This window comes from Pholcus phalangioides, unplaced genomic scaffold (genome assembly GCF_987345545.1).
Source record: "Pholcus phalangioides strain wild (caught in Gottingen) unplaced genomic scaffold, Ppha-v1.0 ptg000007l_1, whole genome shotgun sequence".
Classification (NCBI taxonomy): Eukaryota; Metazoa; Arthropoda; class Arachnida; order Araneae; family Pholcidae; genus Pholcus; species Pholcus phalangioides.
Window position 1 is genome coordinate 21,262,539 of NW_028301600.1, and position 17,304 is coordinate 21,279,842.

Sequence of the window (17,304 nt, forward strand, 5' to 3'; positions counted from 1 at the left end):
GAACTGCCTGGACATACTAGGAACTTAGATTTTCCAACTGTATGTACAGATACAAAAATGAGCTGATCAAGTCACAAATGGATAGGGCAACCCACGAACTCTACTGGGATTGAACCACAAACTCGATAACACCAGCTTTAGTAGACTGAAACTGGCATCATTGGTGTGTACTGTAAATTCTCATTTATCCAATTTCGAAGCTGTTCATTCGGTCAGTTTTTGTCTTTTTATAGTGTTCCGTGGGGTTTTAAAGACTTATCTTTGCATTTTGGACAGTGCCTTGAATAAATTAAACGATTTTTCATAGAAACCTACTAGAAAACACGTTTCGGCTAACGAAGATTTCGGTTAACGAACGTGATTCCGGAACGAATCATTTTCGTTAGCCGAGGCATCACTGTACATTGACAACGTATTCATTTTGACTTGAGCTACCCTAACTTGAAACCATATCAATTTAGAGATGTGACATATCAAAAATTTAAACGCCTTGATGAAAAAAGCAAACACCGGCCACCCCTTCCCCCCATAGTCAGGACTTTTGGTCGGCCTAGGCCTCCCACTTACGAAAGCTATGCGTGATACTTTAGAAGGCGCGAACAATTATTTTTCGTATAGCGTCACAAAATCGCTCTGCACGTAAAGAATTCACTATCTTCTCATAGCCTTGTGGGAGAGGGAGGGGAGGGGGGTGTGCATACTTCCTTTCACTATGCACGCACATATGTGGAGTGGAGAGTCATGATTACAAATATTTAACAAAGTCACATAATTGTTTTCGCACCGGGCCACAAAATCTTTAATCACGCTCCTTTAGCGCAGCATACGAAAGAAAACTTATTTTGTTATTTACTCGCTATCGGGCTAACCAAATTTTCTTGAAAAAAAATACGAGGTATATAGTGATTCTAAATAGGGCTCATTGTTAATTGTCGCCAAACAAGTCACCAAAGGTAAGCAAAGTTGCCGATTTCCACCAAAATCGCTAAGAAATCGAAAATGGCGGGAAATCAGTTGGTACTGCAAATTGAAGTGGATTGAAATGAATTTCACGAAGAAAACCTCGAGCACACATGACAAAATTTGAATTTTTTTTTTTTTTAATATTTATGTTTAGTCTCATAATTATCACAATATAATTTCAAGGTTATTAAAATACAGTAGACTCTCGCTAATCCGACGCGTATCACACCAGGGTGTGCCGGATTACCGAAATCGCCACATTACTGGAAAAAATGAAGCCTGTCTAAATAGTCTAAACTTTTGTGCACAGACTTACAGTCACGTGTTTTCCCACTCTACACTCCTAGGCGTGCCTCCTAGGGAATCCTGCTGAAAAACGCCAAATTACTGGATAGGCCGGATTATAGTCTACTGTAATCTTAATCATTGATTTCAGTGAAAAATAGAAATTCAAGTGAGCTTCGTTAAAAACACTAAAAATGGGTCATTTTATCGGGATGGTCGAATAATAACTGCGAAACACGGGTCGTGAGGTTCACTCAACGTCATTATTCAATAATAATTACGGTTTACGGAAAATTCACCGCTGTGGTGGTCGAGTGGTTATAGTGGCGGACTCGCGGTGCGAGGATCCGGGTTCGAACCCCACAGTGGTGGTCGGCTGAAGTTGGTTTTCTGTGGTTCCCAACTTCAAGGCGCAAATGCGAGGCGATCTCCCCATTAAAAAGTCTCGCCACAGAGAGCAACAGTCCTACAACGATAAATCATTCAATCATAACACTTCACTCATAGTTAGAAAAACTAGTGGCAGATGGCAGCACTACACATAACAAGCCAAGCATTACAGTGTAACAACAAAACTTCACGTCAGGTTTCACTACACGTACACGCACATTCCCGCATGTACCGATTCGTTGGGGGGTTCCGGGGGGGTGTAGTAGTAGTAGTAGGTAGGGCCTCCAAAAAATGGCTCGGGGATCCATGATGTTCTTAAGTCAGCCACCTCGTTGGGCAATTTGCCTGTTGTGGCGTTGTACTTGTACTTGTACTAATTCATCGACGGAAAACTCACCGACAACAATTCATCTCCAGAAAATTCACCCTCAACAATTCATCGACGGAAAATATACCACTGGGAAAATTCACTGACTAACAGTTCACCGCAACAGTTTGACACGAGTCAGTGAGCCAATAAGTGAGCGAGGAATAACCGATTGAGTGAGTCAGTAAATGATGCAGTAGATAGTGAGTGAGTGACAGAGAGGTTAGTGTTGGCAGTGAGCGAGTGACAGAGTGAGAGAGAAGAGAGATGTAAAGATAAGTAAGTGACCCCTAGTGAGTGAGTGAGTGTCATGATGAGCGACTCAGTGGTAGACTTAGTAACCTAGTGAGTAAGTGCGTGACCTGGTGATTGAGTGCGTGTGACAGAATGAGTGACCTAGTTAGTGAGTAAGTGAGTGAGAGTGAGCGACCTAGTTAGCGAGTGACAGGGTAAACGACCTGGTGATTGAATGTATAACAGAGTGAGCGACCTTGTTAGCGAGTGACAGAGTAAACGACCAGGTGATTGAATGTATAAAACAGAGTGAGCAACCTAGTGAATTGATGATAGAATGAGTTACCTTTAGTGAGTGAATGACAAAGTGAGTGGGTAACAGAGGGAGTGACTCAGTGAGTGAGTGAGCGAGAGCTAGCTAGCTGCCAGCTCTAGTGACAGGTCGGTTTCGCTCATTCATTCACTCATGTCGAACTGGTGTCGGTGAATTTTTCCAGCGGTGAATTGTTTTTTGCCATAATTATCACAATACAGTCGAATCTCGTTATAACGAACTCCAAGAAACCGGAGAAATCACTTCGTCATAACGAAATTTCATTATAAAGGAATTACAAGTATTTTTATTGTTCCTATGCAAACTTATCTGGGGGATTAGAAAAGTGTTCGTTAAAACGAGATTTTCGCTATAACCGTATTCGTTAAAATGGGATCCGACTGCATAACTTATATTTTTAAAACTCTGCGTGCGCGTGTGTATGATCGCGACTGTAGTAAATATTACAAATTCAAATAAGTATCGTTGAAAAAACGGGACAAATGTATAAAAAAAATCGGAACAATGAGAATTACGTCCCGCAATACGGGACGCAAGTGATCAAATTACAGGAATGTCCCATAATACGGGACGCAAGTGATCAAATTACTGGAATGTCCCATAATACGGGACGCAAGTGATTCGTCAAATTGTTTCAGACACATTTTACTGGCCCTTGTTTTCAGAATGGTTGAGAAACACTGATCTAGATTTTAATAGCAAAAAAAGAGGACGGAAATATAAGTTTTCAAAGTATGAAATTCGGAAGTCACGGTCGTTGTGTGCCGTGTTAATTCTGACGGTTGTTTCGTGAGTTGTTCACCGAAAGTGAGAGGAGGCATTGTTCAGTGATTGGGCCGTGTCTGTCGTTTTAGTTTCGGTTCCATGAACCCGTCGTTCCTATTGACATTTCTCTGCCTTCGCATCTACTAGAAGAATGGTTGCATGACCTTTGGCTCCCACCGACCTTGACTGTGATTCATTGCACCTCTTTATACACCCATTACCCAACCTACAACGTGGACAGACCATCTGGAAATATTTTTCTTATTACTGTTATTACGACTACGCTGTACAAGTCATTCCACGCCCACGCTCGTGCCATCATGAATCTCGACCTAGATGGAATTACTAGAACATAAGATATTGCGAAACATGATTCATTTTTCAACATGAAGTCTTACTGAAAGACCTCTTAAAAAAAATATATATATATATATATATACATATATGTTACTGCCAAAGACCGAAATTAACCAACTCGCGACGGGGCCGGCAACTTCGCGAATTGGCCAATTTCGTTAAGTATTGACGTGAATCAAGGCCGGTGATCCCTGGCCAAAGTTCGATTACAAAAGACATGATTCGGGATTATCGTCAAGTTGGCGTATTTTTTCGTGATAATTATGTCCACGTTAGTTATGGTAACCCATCAAACCGCAATCATGATGCGGTAATCATTTTTCTCTCTCCAAAATTTGGTAGAAAAACTATACGTTTGCATAATAATTTTTATATGTTTTTTCCCCCCTCAAATATCACCTTTCTTTCTGTCGTCACATGGAGCTAATCCAATACAGCTGCTATATATAGACATGTATCGCACATTGGCCATTAAAAATAGATTTGTCTCCTACCAGACTGTCTTACACCAGCACATCGAGCTTTGGGCAGGGATCTCCAGCCAGGCCACTTCGTGAAATGGCTGGTCAAAGGTCAGAATCATTTCTGCCATTCGGACTTGAGCCAAAAGTCTTGGCCGACTCACGAAGCGGCCGGTCCCGTCGCGTATTGGCCGCACTTCGGGCTTTGCCAGTAACATATAAATATACACTAAAACAGCGTTTCTTAACCTATAGTTCGTGGACCAAAGGTGGTCCGTGATGGTGTTACAGGTGGCCCACAATCAGATTTACCAAATTCCACATAGAATGAAAATTCATTCGATTTTGAAACGGATATTAGTAATATCCTCTTGGGTTCGATTAAAAAAACTTGACTCTAATACTTTGAGTGACCATATTTCATCAAGAAATGTACGGAAAATTTCCATTCCCTATATACGGGATATCGTTAATTTCCGCGAAAACATGCAATTCTCAACAAAATTGCCAAGTGTTGCTTAAATTACGAACTGCTGCGAATCGAAATAAGAAAAGAAATGCGTTTCACACACGAATAACTTCAAAACCTGATGATCACACACTTCATAGAGGAAAAATACGGAAAACTAGGGTCTTGAATACGGTAAAAGAACATACGGACAACGCCAGTTGTCACCAAAAGCATTGCTACAAGTCGGTAACTATCGCTGAAATTTCTGAAAAATCCGCAATGCGAGGTAAGTGAAGGAGTTGGTACGCATTGAAATTGAAATGCAGTTCCGGGTAAAAAACGTTCAACATTGACAAATAAAGTATATGAGGTGAATATTTATATATTTATAGTCATAATTATATATCCTAACATAGATATATATATTATGGAAATTATCTGCATTTGCAGTTTTAGTAAAAATAACTGATTTAAAAGAACTTCGTTGAAAAACCGAGACAATTGTATAAAAATGTTGGTCCAACCGACAATGCAGGAATGTCATGTAAAATACGGGTATTATAGTCACGCTTCTCACAAGGGTCCGTCGACATGTTTCAGAAATTTTACTAGTTCTTTGGTATCAAAAGGTTGAGAAAAACACCGTACTAAAACATAAAATGCATATAATACACCATGTATTTGTTTTGTGGAATCAATAAATCAAATGTCGGATTTCTCATCGAAATTAAAGTTTTCAAATGATCAAAATCATTTCAGTCTTTTGCATCATAAAATCAAATGAAAGACAAAAAGAATGATTTCTTTTTGTTTTGTTCTAGCTTTCATTCATTCAACACAGCTCATTGATTGTTTCTGTGAAAGTCTGCGCAAATCCTGCGCTAATTTCGTGATCCAATTCAAGGCTTAGGGCCATCGTCTTAAGATCGGTATTTTTATGTGTCATTTAGACACGCCTCATCAGGTATATGTATATACGTATCGTCTGCATATCTACATGATCGAGAACGGCAATAAAAGATACACTTTCATATCAAAAAATGAACACTTTTCCCTACATATTTTTAATGGCTTGGAATTTTATAGCTGTTATAGAAAATGAGCACAAGTAAGTGCTTTGTTGGGAATCGCAATTCCGATCATTTCAAATCGATCTGTGCTGCAGTCGATCGAACAACTGCTTTCAGTTCCCGTGAGATTCATTTCTATTTAGTAAAACAAACGAATAGTGGAATTTTATTAAATTTTAGTGTGAATGGATGTTACTGTAAGAGATTCGTTTCCAACTTGGATTCACCTGCGTAAGTTCTGGAATATAACGTGTTTAAGCGAAGCGTCTTTTAAAGAATTGAAACCTACGAGAATGACACGTGGTGGACAAGTTGTTCAGGCATCAACACAAGTAAGCTTTAAGGTGGATTGTATTGTAGATTGTGCAGACGTCTTATTGCTACAATAAGGCACTATAAAAGTTTAAGATCTCTTAAAAAGCTTGAAAAAAAACCAATAAGTATATTGCTTACATTCGCTCAAATGTAACAGATGCGCTTATTGGTTGCAGTTTCAATATAACCTATGCAACCAAAAAGTACTTTATCAAACTTTTATAGTGCAATCCCGGCTTGAGGAAATACGAATAAGATATTTTTGTCTTGGATTCCAAGAATTGGAATTGAGTAGTATAATTGCCTTTTATCGCTCTTTAATAATTTCGATTCTTTTTTACAGAGGAATTACGAGCAGGAAGAAGTTGGAAGAATAGTTTTCTATACGACTACAATGGGCATCGTAAGGAATACATTCGAAAGATGCAGAAAAGTGCGCAAAATTTTGGAAACTCTTATGGTAAAATTTGAAGAGAGGGACGTCTTTATGAATAGAGGATTCCAGCAAGAAGTTAGAGAGAGGCTTGGAACCACTAAAGTTGATGTACCTCAGGTTTTTGTCGAGGGACGGTATTTAGGGGTAAGTGCATTATGGTACGCTCAACTAACACTAACACAAAACAAAATTAGAATTATAAAATATCTCGGCTTTGTGGATTAGAATTCCTGTGAATATCTCAATTATGACCTACGAAATGGTTTTTCCTCTGCTTTCCGAATAATACCTTAATCCAGGTTTGGTATAGAATAAAAATGTCAAAACCATGCATCCGAACCACAAAGTCACGAGCGGCAACAAACCGTTACTGTTGCTTGGAAACGTAAGAAATAAAGTGCGTGTATCCAGTATATAGAATGAGGAAGGCGTCGCTCGTAGACTCCAAAAAGTAACTGCTGATTGCCTGCTCTTGCTCAAAATAATGGGAGTCAAGTCGATTGCCTCGCAGCGTTCCAAGGACGTTTTCCCTCGGGATGTTGTTGGGTGAAAATTCGGTTGTCGACCTTGTATGTACGTACGTACGGCCGCTTCTTGGTCTGACTGCATTTTTGTTCACAATTTAGTAAATGATTGCCGCTCCTTCTGATCGGCAAATGACAGATCGGGGTCTTGTCTCGATTCACGCAAATTTATATCTGCCTTTCCCTTTTGATCACTTAAATGTGGTGCGATGGCGTAGAGAAAGAAAAACACCGTATTTTAGAGGCATACAAAGTGATCAAAATTTTTCTTTTTAGTTCTTTCTAGAGCGTACATGCTCAACCCGTGGCATTCGGGGAGGCTTGGTGTAGCCCGTAAACTCAACCCTAGCATGGTAAATAATTAATAAAAATATGAATTAGTGACGACAGACATACACCCAGAGAGAGAGTCCATATATATAGTACATCCGAGTAATATGGAATACCAATTTTATTTTTTTTGATTGTTCCAATTAGAAACACGGTGGAGAAACCTGAAATCTATATTCTATAATATTTGGCTTCTTGTTTTTTGCATTGACAAGTGTATCGTATTTAAAATAATGAAAAAGGCATTTAAAAAAATCATTTCTGTAGGGAAATGTTGAATAGTCGAATGATAAGGAATAGGGGGTTCAAAATGGAGAAAACTAATTCGAATTGATGTAAAACAAGATTTAATGAGTCTATACAATGAAAAACAAAAACTTCATCGTATGCTTTTTGTAATTGATGATGCGGAAGTGTCATAGTCTATTTACAAGAGTAAAAAATTCAATATTCTTAATCTACCCCAAAACCGTCAAAGTGGGCCCACAGAGAACGAGATACACATTATTTCTAGAACTTTCCTCTTTTACATTACTAAACTTTCCATTTTGATAGATTTTCCAGCCCGAAACTCAGATAATACTTATAGTATTATTTCATATTATCTAGCACAATAAAATACAACACTTGCGATGCACATTGTGCTTAGTTTCAAATTAATGGACACATTTCCAATAATTAATAAACACCTTTGTAAACTTGCCTGAGTAAATTTCAGGAAATAGAAAAACAAATGTTCTCCTATAGCAGCCGTGATGATGGCGACACTGACTCTATAGCATGATGGGGTCATTTTCAAGTACTTCATCATTGTTTCATTTGACAGACATACCTGAAAGCGGAGAGACCCGGTATTTAATATTACCCGAATGCACTATATATATTGTTCTTTTTTCAAAACTATAAATCCTTCTTTGAATTAGGGTATTCTGATTGGAACTTTCCATGGTTTTTTCCCACCATAGATGAAAAACGAATGAAAATTGCATATCAGTAGGACTAGCGAAGATCAATTTCATTGACCCAGCTAGATTTTCGCTTTGTGTGAGAAAGCTTAATGCATCATTTTCAAATAGAAAAATTCAAAATTATGAACCATTTCATTGTGGCCCGGTACCCGTTACAAAATCGTTTTGGTGTCCCGCGCTCACCAAAAGGTCCTGCTCCTGAGTATAAACATACAGTAGCTAAAATTTTTATAGTTTGCTCCCCATATTACCATGCAATAATGGCTCGACTTAGTTATAGCGTCCATGAAAATCTATCTTAATGCCCACAAAAGGCTACTACACAAACCACACTCTGAAGTCACTCAATGTCTCTGGTAGTATGGGGCCATTCAAGTATTACGTAAGCAGATTTTCAGCCATTTTTGACCCCTTCCTCCCCCTTGTCAGCAAAATTTCGTCAGCAGCTTAGAATATTTAATATCTTCAAAATGGGGTGGTTGGTCACGTAAGCAATCTTCAAACCCCCCTGACCCCTTGTCATCAAAAATCAGCAAATCCGAAACCCCCTCCCACCCCCTCGATGCTGACGTAATACTTGAATGACCCCTATTACATATTACCTACTACTTCACCGCTCACCAACTCCGGCATATCGCCATACAGTAATTTACTAACGACGGAGTCGGGTTGGAAATCTTTCTCTCTAGAGCAGTGGTTCTTAACCGGGGGTGCGAGAGAGAATTTTGAGGGGGGGGGGGGGACGAGATGAAAAAAAAATTAAAACGTGTTGACAGATTATTTAGAAAATTTGAAATGATGATAAAAATTATGAATCATAACAATATTTTCACGCATATTCTGGCTTCTGCTCACAGAAATGTGTCATACGAATTTTGCGTTGCAAAAGTTGAGAAAACATTCCATCATTTGGAAATGATGGAAACTATTTCTAAACTATTTCGTTGTTTGCTTACGTCGGTACTTTGTATTATCAGCAAGTAGTGCTTAGATTTGATGCTGTCGCGAACATGACTCAGGAAAAACGTCAAAAAATTTAGTTACGTGTCTAAGAAATATTAATTTATAGTTGTTGCGGCTGGAATCAATAAGTGAAGAACTGAGCACGGACTGATAGCGGAGAGTGACATCATCCTTGGATAAGTCACCATCGGTTGGCGGTGTCAGCAATTGTGAGCTTTGGCCTGAGTTAGGTCTGACAGTCCATATACGGTCCCGTTTAGCGCACGCGAGCTCTAAGAGAAGATTGAAATTCATTCCCTTTGTAGTCTAGGGCGCTAACCCGGCAAGTGAGAGGCCGTGAGTTCGATTCCCCGTAAGGCCAGTTGAATTTTCTTTCTTTTCTAAATTCATCTTCGCATCAGCTAGCTTCTGAAAACCTTCGTAACATTCAGACGATTGGATTGACCGCCACCTAGTCTCGATCTAAGCCCAATAGACAGTTTTTAGATCTTATCAGAGAAAACTGAGGAGTCATTCGTTTCTTTCCTAAAGCACCAAAGATGGCGATAAAATGTAGCATGACCTCATGATAGCAATACCACGACGAATGAGTTTTGTAATTTGTGTTAAACAGGTTTAAAATTTTATTAGCGCGAAGTGATCAAATAAACTTGATGCTGTGTGCGCTAGAATACCACGAGATCATTCAGATAGTGCAATGAATGAATGAACGCCAGAACTTTGCCACTGTACTTATCCCGTTGCCGAGATCTCTTCGAGCCCAGCTTCGTGTCAGAGAGTGCGTGCACAATAATATTGGCTGATTAAGCTGTGATTCTTAACCAATAAATCACGTCAATTTTTTGTTCCCCTGTCTGATCTGGCAAGGATGAAAAAAAACGCAAAAAATTTGAGAATCACACTCTATTACAGTATGCGACTTTTTTTTTTGGCCAGGCAGTGCACGCAGTCGACGAGTTGTTATATTCAAAAAAGTATGTATTTCATGCATCTCTAGAACTGAACTTTGAAGCTTTCGTTCGTAATTTTCTGGTACATAACTGCGTATTATCTCAACGAAATCCTGTAATTTCAGCTGTCAATCATGAATACCGTCTCTCGCTGTAGTTGTGATAACACTCACAATACCATTCTACCTACACCTGTTACGTTCACAAACATCGCAGCTGTTGGAAACGATTTATTGGCTTTTCTTGTAATAACACGTTCGAATATTACTTAACTTCTTTTTCCATATCAATTTATTTATTTTTTTCTTGTGGAAGAGCCTCTCCCTTTTACATCCTATCAACTGAAACATCAAATAAACTCGTTACTTAGAAATAATTCGAAAGAAATGATCGACAATTTATGTATTTAGGCCATTCTAATGCTTTGACAGAGCTACGCAATTCTTGTTTAGTTCCTACACTGTTTTTAAGTCAACACTTTGTGTCAGTTTTGCCTTCTTTTTTAAATTTGTTTCTTAAAATGCTCTAGTTTCGTAAAAATGTAATAACTCAGATTTTTTAGTATTTCTCTCCGTAATTGTTTATTCATGAAATACGATAAAACATTCGCTGACAATGCTTCTCAACGTTTCTGAACCCAAGAAACAGTAAAATGTCTGCAGCAATTCGGTGGATCTCTAACTTACAGTATAATTCGGGTGACCATATTAGCTATATTTTTCGGGACCTTCTTGTATCTTTGGCCATCCCGACTGTTTAATACAATTGCCCTGTTTTTTCAACGAAGGTTATTTCAATTTGTAATGTTTGCTGAAATCGTAAATGAAGATGACTTTCATAACTTAATAATAATTATGGCTATAAATATAAATATTAATATCGCGACAATTAATCTCTTGTCATGTTCGACGTTGAACTTGGGTTCAACGTTCTTTTCTGTGAACTACATTTCAATTCACCGCGATTTCCAACAGCCCCTTCACCTCCCGCCCACTGGTACATTTAACTTTACACCAGTTTTATCAATACTTGTTGATTTCGCCGACTTTTGGTTACGTTTATGGCGACGATAGGCAATATCCCGTATTTTCCGTGATTTTTCTCCATGAAATATTGCTCTCTTAGTTATGATGAACGTTTCTTTCGTGAAACACATTTTCGTTTTCTTCGATTTGCAGTAGCTCTTTCTTTCTCCGCCATTCTGCAATGTTTTTCAGTAATTGGCAAATTTGTCACAAACTGCATTTTTTTGGTCTACAATTAACAATATCCGATATTTTTTCGATACAATATGGTTACCCATATGGGATATTACTAATATAAATTGCAACAATTGAATAATTTTCCATTCAATTATAATAAAATTATCAAGTCTGTGTGCGGACCACCATCCAATAATCATTTGCCTACCTCTGATCAGTCACTTTTAGAGATAGATCTTCTCTAGGAGGTGCTTCTCTGGTCAGCGGACCACAGGTTGAGAAATACTGCACTAGAATGTTGCGCAATTTAGAAGGGTGCACGCACATGTTCTGCAGATAATGTCTTTTTAACTACTATTTGACACGAATAGAGAAGAAATTTTCAGTTTCTCATTATGGGGGAGAAAGGAAAATAGCAGTATGCACCTAGTGGATTTTTTTTGAAAATAAAAACGAAATTGAAGAGATAAAGTCTCAAAAATTTTATGAAACATAGTTTATTAAATCAGAAGCAATCGTGTAAGAATGTGAAGCAGTAGCTTTATAAACGAATGCTATAAATTCCCCAAAAAAATGAAGAAAGCGTACTCTTTTCCGAGTAAGAGTACACAGTGTGTGCGTGGCTAAAGGTGTCTACATCATACACATCACTCTGATGTGCCATGGTGGATTCTGATTCGTTTCCGAATTTCATTCACGTCAGAGTAGTGTGTACGCACCTAAAGATTTCACAGTAGTCGAAAAGGAATGTCATCGTAATTTCGTAACTACATCATTTCCTCGTGTTACCTCCTTAAACATATATTTCACACCGAACTCAAATCTTCATATGTTCTGTTCTTTAATCTAAATCTGTTCACATGCAGATGGACTTCTCTTTGCATGGTCAAACTTTTTGAGAGAATCGCTTTTTCGATGGAGTTTAAAAAGTTTTTTTTTTCTGAGATTTCGGGGCCTTTTCAATGCAATCAACCCTTTTCTTCCTTTTTATGAGCTCGACCGGCCTTTGCATTTGTCAATTCCATTTCCAATTAAACATTGAAAGTTTTCATCCACAAAATAATTAAGATTCCTTCGCAGAAAAATTACACATACTAATATGACAAAATGACATCTTACTTAATAATTACGGTTTCATAAAACCCAAACCACTCGTGTAAACTTGATCATAGTCACTTTTACTTGCCCTGCTGCTAACAGTAAAAATGAAAAAAAAATTGTACTTACCTATCTTTCCCCTATTTGTGATTTTAAAAAAAATGAATTTCTCTCAAGTATGGTTTTCTCGTATAGAAGAATTGAAAATGCAATCGAAACAATTGAGTTATTGTAATAATTTTCTTTTAATCTATGGGGGGGGGGGCATTTTCAAAAAGTTTCAGTTGTATGATTTTCGGATTTAAACGACGTTTTCACCCAGTCTCTTAAACGCATATTTTAGCTTTTTTTTTTCAATTTCTTTCACTTTACTCGTTTTTTTAGTAGGGCTATGCATCCATCTAAGATATGAAATTGCATAATATCAGTAACAAAAGCTTCACGCAAAAGACGCATATACACACTAATAACTGAACATTTTCTTCAATACTGAATGCTTCATCTATACCGAAAGTTATAAAGCCGGGTTAGCAGGTTTTTGACGCGAGACAGTTTTTGTCACGTGAAAATCCTTCGTCAAAAACATTGCCTTTTCAATATAAAAATTCCTATTGAAAATATACATATCGATTACATGTAATGTTTAAAAAGACTATTTTACACCATGAATAAATACTCAATTATGATTTTAAAACAATTTTCTGCTCTCTATACAGAATTATTTTGGACAATATATATATATGAATTTTTTCTTGTGGAATATACAATTTGAATAGAGCATGACATAAAAGCTGAAGGAAAAACCTAACCCTGATCTACTCTCACACATATTTTGAATAAACAGCTCTATTTCGCTTAGTAAATTTAACACATAGATAATCAGTAGTTTACTAAAATGGACTATAAAATTATATACTATCTGTTGTAGGCGTTTTTGTATGTCAAAAAATTTAAAATTGCAAATTATAATTAATATTTTGTTTTAATTAGTGTGATAAATTAGTGTTTAAAAATGAAAAGTAGTATATAAAATTAAGTTTTTTCAGTATGTTATATATATCTGTTGTGTTCAGAATATCCAAAAGCATTCATTTAGGGTTTTGACGGTTTAAACCAGTTTTTGACGTCAAAGACCCAATCTTGTTATAAAAGACCCATTTTAGTGAATAACTTTGTGTTATGATGCCTATTAAGGTATCCGACTACGTCAAAAACGTCATTTACGAAAAAAAAATATCGTTTTTTTATTTTTATTTTTTTATAAAAGCCCTGTTTATTTGGATTCCAAAACAGGTCTTGCTTTGTTTTTATGACGCTTAGAATTGAAGTTACATCCACTTTAGTGTTACTTTTTTACGTACAAGTAATCCGTGAATAAAAACTTTAAACGTTTTTTACGGAGAACGCTATTTTACTTGAGTTTGAAACATGATTTCTAAAAATCTATCGATTACAAAATTCTAATGATATTTTGCGGTATACTGTTAAGGTTTTGTACCAAAATCTAAGGTCTACCGCATATATTTGTCTAATTACAGTGTTTTATACATAATATGTAGAATGAAATTTCAAAAAATTCACACGTACATCAACAGATTTAGTGTAACTTATGAGCATACCATACAATTCATTAAGTTTATCATTACTAGCCAAATGTACTGTGAAAATAACAAAACATTCCATTCATAGAAATTTTTTTCAATCGTGTATGGAATATTACACGAATTTTGCTTGAAATTTGGCATAAAAATCAAATGCCTTTTTCATCGAAAATGACATAATGTAAAATTTATTATTGTTTTCATCGTTTTGGGACACTTTCTATCAGAAAATGTTATTAAGGTCCACTCCAGTACCATTTCATAAAAAAGAGCTCTCGAACGAGTCGGATACCTTAAGTTGACTAAAATATGTTTGGTGCATGTTGTTGGAGCTGCTTGCCATAGAACTTTATGGAACCGCGTATGTTCTAATGTCTACCTGTAGAGCACCTAATATACGTCTGTTTTTGTTTCTCTTTCATTTCTCATTCATGATGGTCTTTTTAGGCGTTTTTTTATGAGGCTTCAAGGTCATGATGAATCGTTTCTGATAGATTATAATTGACGGGTTCTAACGTTCATCCTAAGGCGCTACCACGCTGCATAATAGACGTTACCCTACGATTTTCTCGAGCTCATATACAAAAAAAGACTGTTGTTTTTTACCTATCTTCACCCGGCTCTTGATCTTTATTATTGTTGCTTTTCCTCCCCAAGCTTGTCCAACATATAACCTCTAATGCTATTAGGGTCCTAATATAGGACCTTATAATGAGAATCGAATTTACAGTCATACCGTCTTCATATATAACCTCTTTTTTTTTCTTCTCACTTAGTTACTGATTATGTCAGTCACGAAACCCGTTTAATCTTTCATGTATCAAAGTCAATGCGTTAAATTATATGAATCTAGATGGGTGTACTGGAGATAGTTTACAAGTAAATCTACTTCATTGGTAGATAATGATAGAGAACTTTTGTTTTAAAGGTTCTATTGAAGTAAGAAAAAACGATGGTCAGAATCATCGGAACGATGCATTCTCACGATGGTTGCCCTGATCTTTTATTGCATTTTGCACTGGAATGCCTCACTACAGACTGTGCCAAATTGTTTGCACAGCAGATATCTCTGCAGCCGTTGACTTTCGAAACATACTTTTAATTACAAAAAGTTTTCAAATGACGAGCAGTTACTTAAAGTCTTAAAATTTGTTTGAAATAAAAAATAATTACATAAAAAATTAAAGAAGCTAACTTTTTATACATTCCCCGTGTGCTCGAAAAACCCAATTTAAAAGTTGTTGTCCTGACTCTGCTGAAAAATCAAAAAATTCCACGTTTCTAAGTGCAATATTCGCTGAAATATTTTTGAATTCGAAAAGCGGAGGACAACGCTTAACTAACGGACAATGCTTCGAAGGAAACACTAAATAAACAGGTTCTATTTGCATGTTTATTCTTCTGTAACTACATAAGTCTCGGAACCTTTTGAACATAGTATAGTAGAATGTATTTTATTTTTATTAAATCTAATACTTTTTAGCTGTTTTTATAACTTGGGAGAAACGTTTCGCGGACCGGAGCAGGTTTTGAAAAATGCAAAAATTCATTGTAATAACTTTTATTTAAACGTTAGTCATGTTTATAGAACTGAAAATACTTTAGCAATGTTACATTACTCTTAAATGATTTTTTTAAACTTTTGTTATTTCAGGGAGTGGAGATTCTCGAACAACTGAACGAAATAGGACATTTGAGAGAATTTTTGCGGCCTTATAAGGTGAGTACACTTTGTTTTCATTGTACTTTCATTTATATAGCTTTTTTCCATCGAACATTTCTCATTCGTACTTCAATAATAAGTCAGATTCGTTCACTGTTTAAAAAACTATTCACCGTTTCAAAACTTTTTTTTTTTTCGCTTGCATTACAGCGGAAGTCTGTTGGTGGTGTCTGTCAACAATGTGGGGGCTACAGATATCTACTGTGTTCTATTTGCGGTGGAAGCAAAAAGTCAGTCACCCACAGGCACCATTTCTCCGACGATCTTGTAGCCCTGAGGTGCGTGAGTTGCGACGAAAGCGGACTAGTACGGTGCTCCCAGTGTATCAATGGCGAAGTGTGATCGAAATTATCAATTCGCACTCGAATCGATATAAAAATCGCGTCGGAACGAACGAACTAGATTTCTAACCTTACGTACGCGTGTGTAGTCAAATGCGATGGATTTTGTGCTAACAATCATTCAATCAGTCAAGATCGAATACGCCTAAATCTACGCAAAGCGGATACCGAACCTGCAAATTCTTGTGAAAATAATGCCAGTGAATCACGACCTCAACTAAGAGATACAGACAGACGAATAATGATGATGAGTGTGTAAATGGACTTATCTATCGATGTACTTTTTAAAGAAACGACAAGATATATAATATAAATAGTAATTTCCTTGTATATATATAATCCGATTAAATCTAGAATTTGTATGATATTGTGATTGCTTTTTAACCAGATGAAAAACTTCACGTTTATGAAAAACTCACTAATTTTAATTAATTTTTCTGATAAAAACTTCCCAGGTAAGTACTATCTATGATAGTGAAGTATTTTCACGTTTTTAACTATCAGTTTCAAGATAAAAATGTCAAAGGTTGTGCTTTTGATAGTTTCTTATGCTCTAAAAAAGTTTTTGATAGTCATAGGATTTAAATTGTAAAAATAAATTTATACAATCATATAAAATATTTTTTAACTTGTTCAGTCAGTTTTCTCGAGTTCGTTTGATGCTGTAGCATATCAGTACTGTTCTGATTAAAAGCTCATTTCTGTTCTTTTAAAAGTATTTTTCTTCATTTATTTATAGCCGAATCATATTTTACATACAGTGGAACCTCGCTACAACGATACTCAATGCAACGATAAATCCCTCTACAGCGATATTTTTTCAAAATCTTGACTGGAATTGTCTATAGTGTAATGTTAAGCCCCTCTCGATACAACGATATCCTTTACCACAATAAATCGCTTTATAACGGTATTTTTTAGAATGTGAGGAGGAAGGATGTGAACGCAAGGAGTCCCCACACCGAAAGCACCAGCCCCTCGGTAAGCATTAAAAAAAAAGAAAAATGTCAAAATGTCGAACGCTGCCATTTAGAATCGGCAATGAATTATAGGTCCTTGTTTAATTAGTCCTCGTGTGCAGAAAATGACCGCGGTGCAACAAAAATTATCAATGATTAAAACATTACCAGTTTTGTGTTTTTTCGAGGATGTCTAAAAAACATCGGTAATTTGCAC

The 17,304-nt window shown here is 36.6% G+C and overlaps 1 protein-coding gene across 1 annotated transcript in view; it reads left to right on the top strand.

The window, feature by feature from the left end:
• LOC149085055 (uncharacterized) overlaps positions 1-16,839 on the top strand; it is a 48,961-nt gene extending 32,122 nt beyond the window's left edge. Inside the window, exons 2-4 of the mRNA XM_089232837.1 lie at positions 6,336-6,572; positions 15,719-15,784; positions 15,938-16,839. Coding sequence (XP_089088963.1) covers positions 6,336-6,572; positions 15,719-15,784; positions 15,938-16,129 — 495 coding nt within the window. The 3' untranslated portion in view covers positions 16,130-16,839. The remainder of the gene's footprint in view (positions 1-6,335; positions 6,573-15,718; positions 15,785-15,937) is intronic.
• Positions 16,840-17,304: the final 465 nt, after the last annotated feature.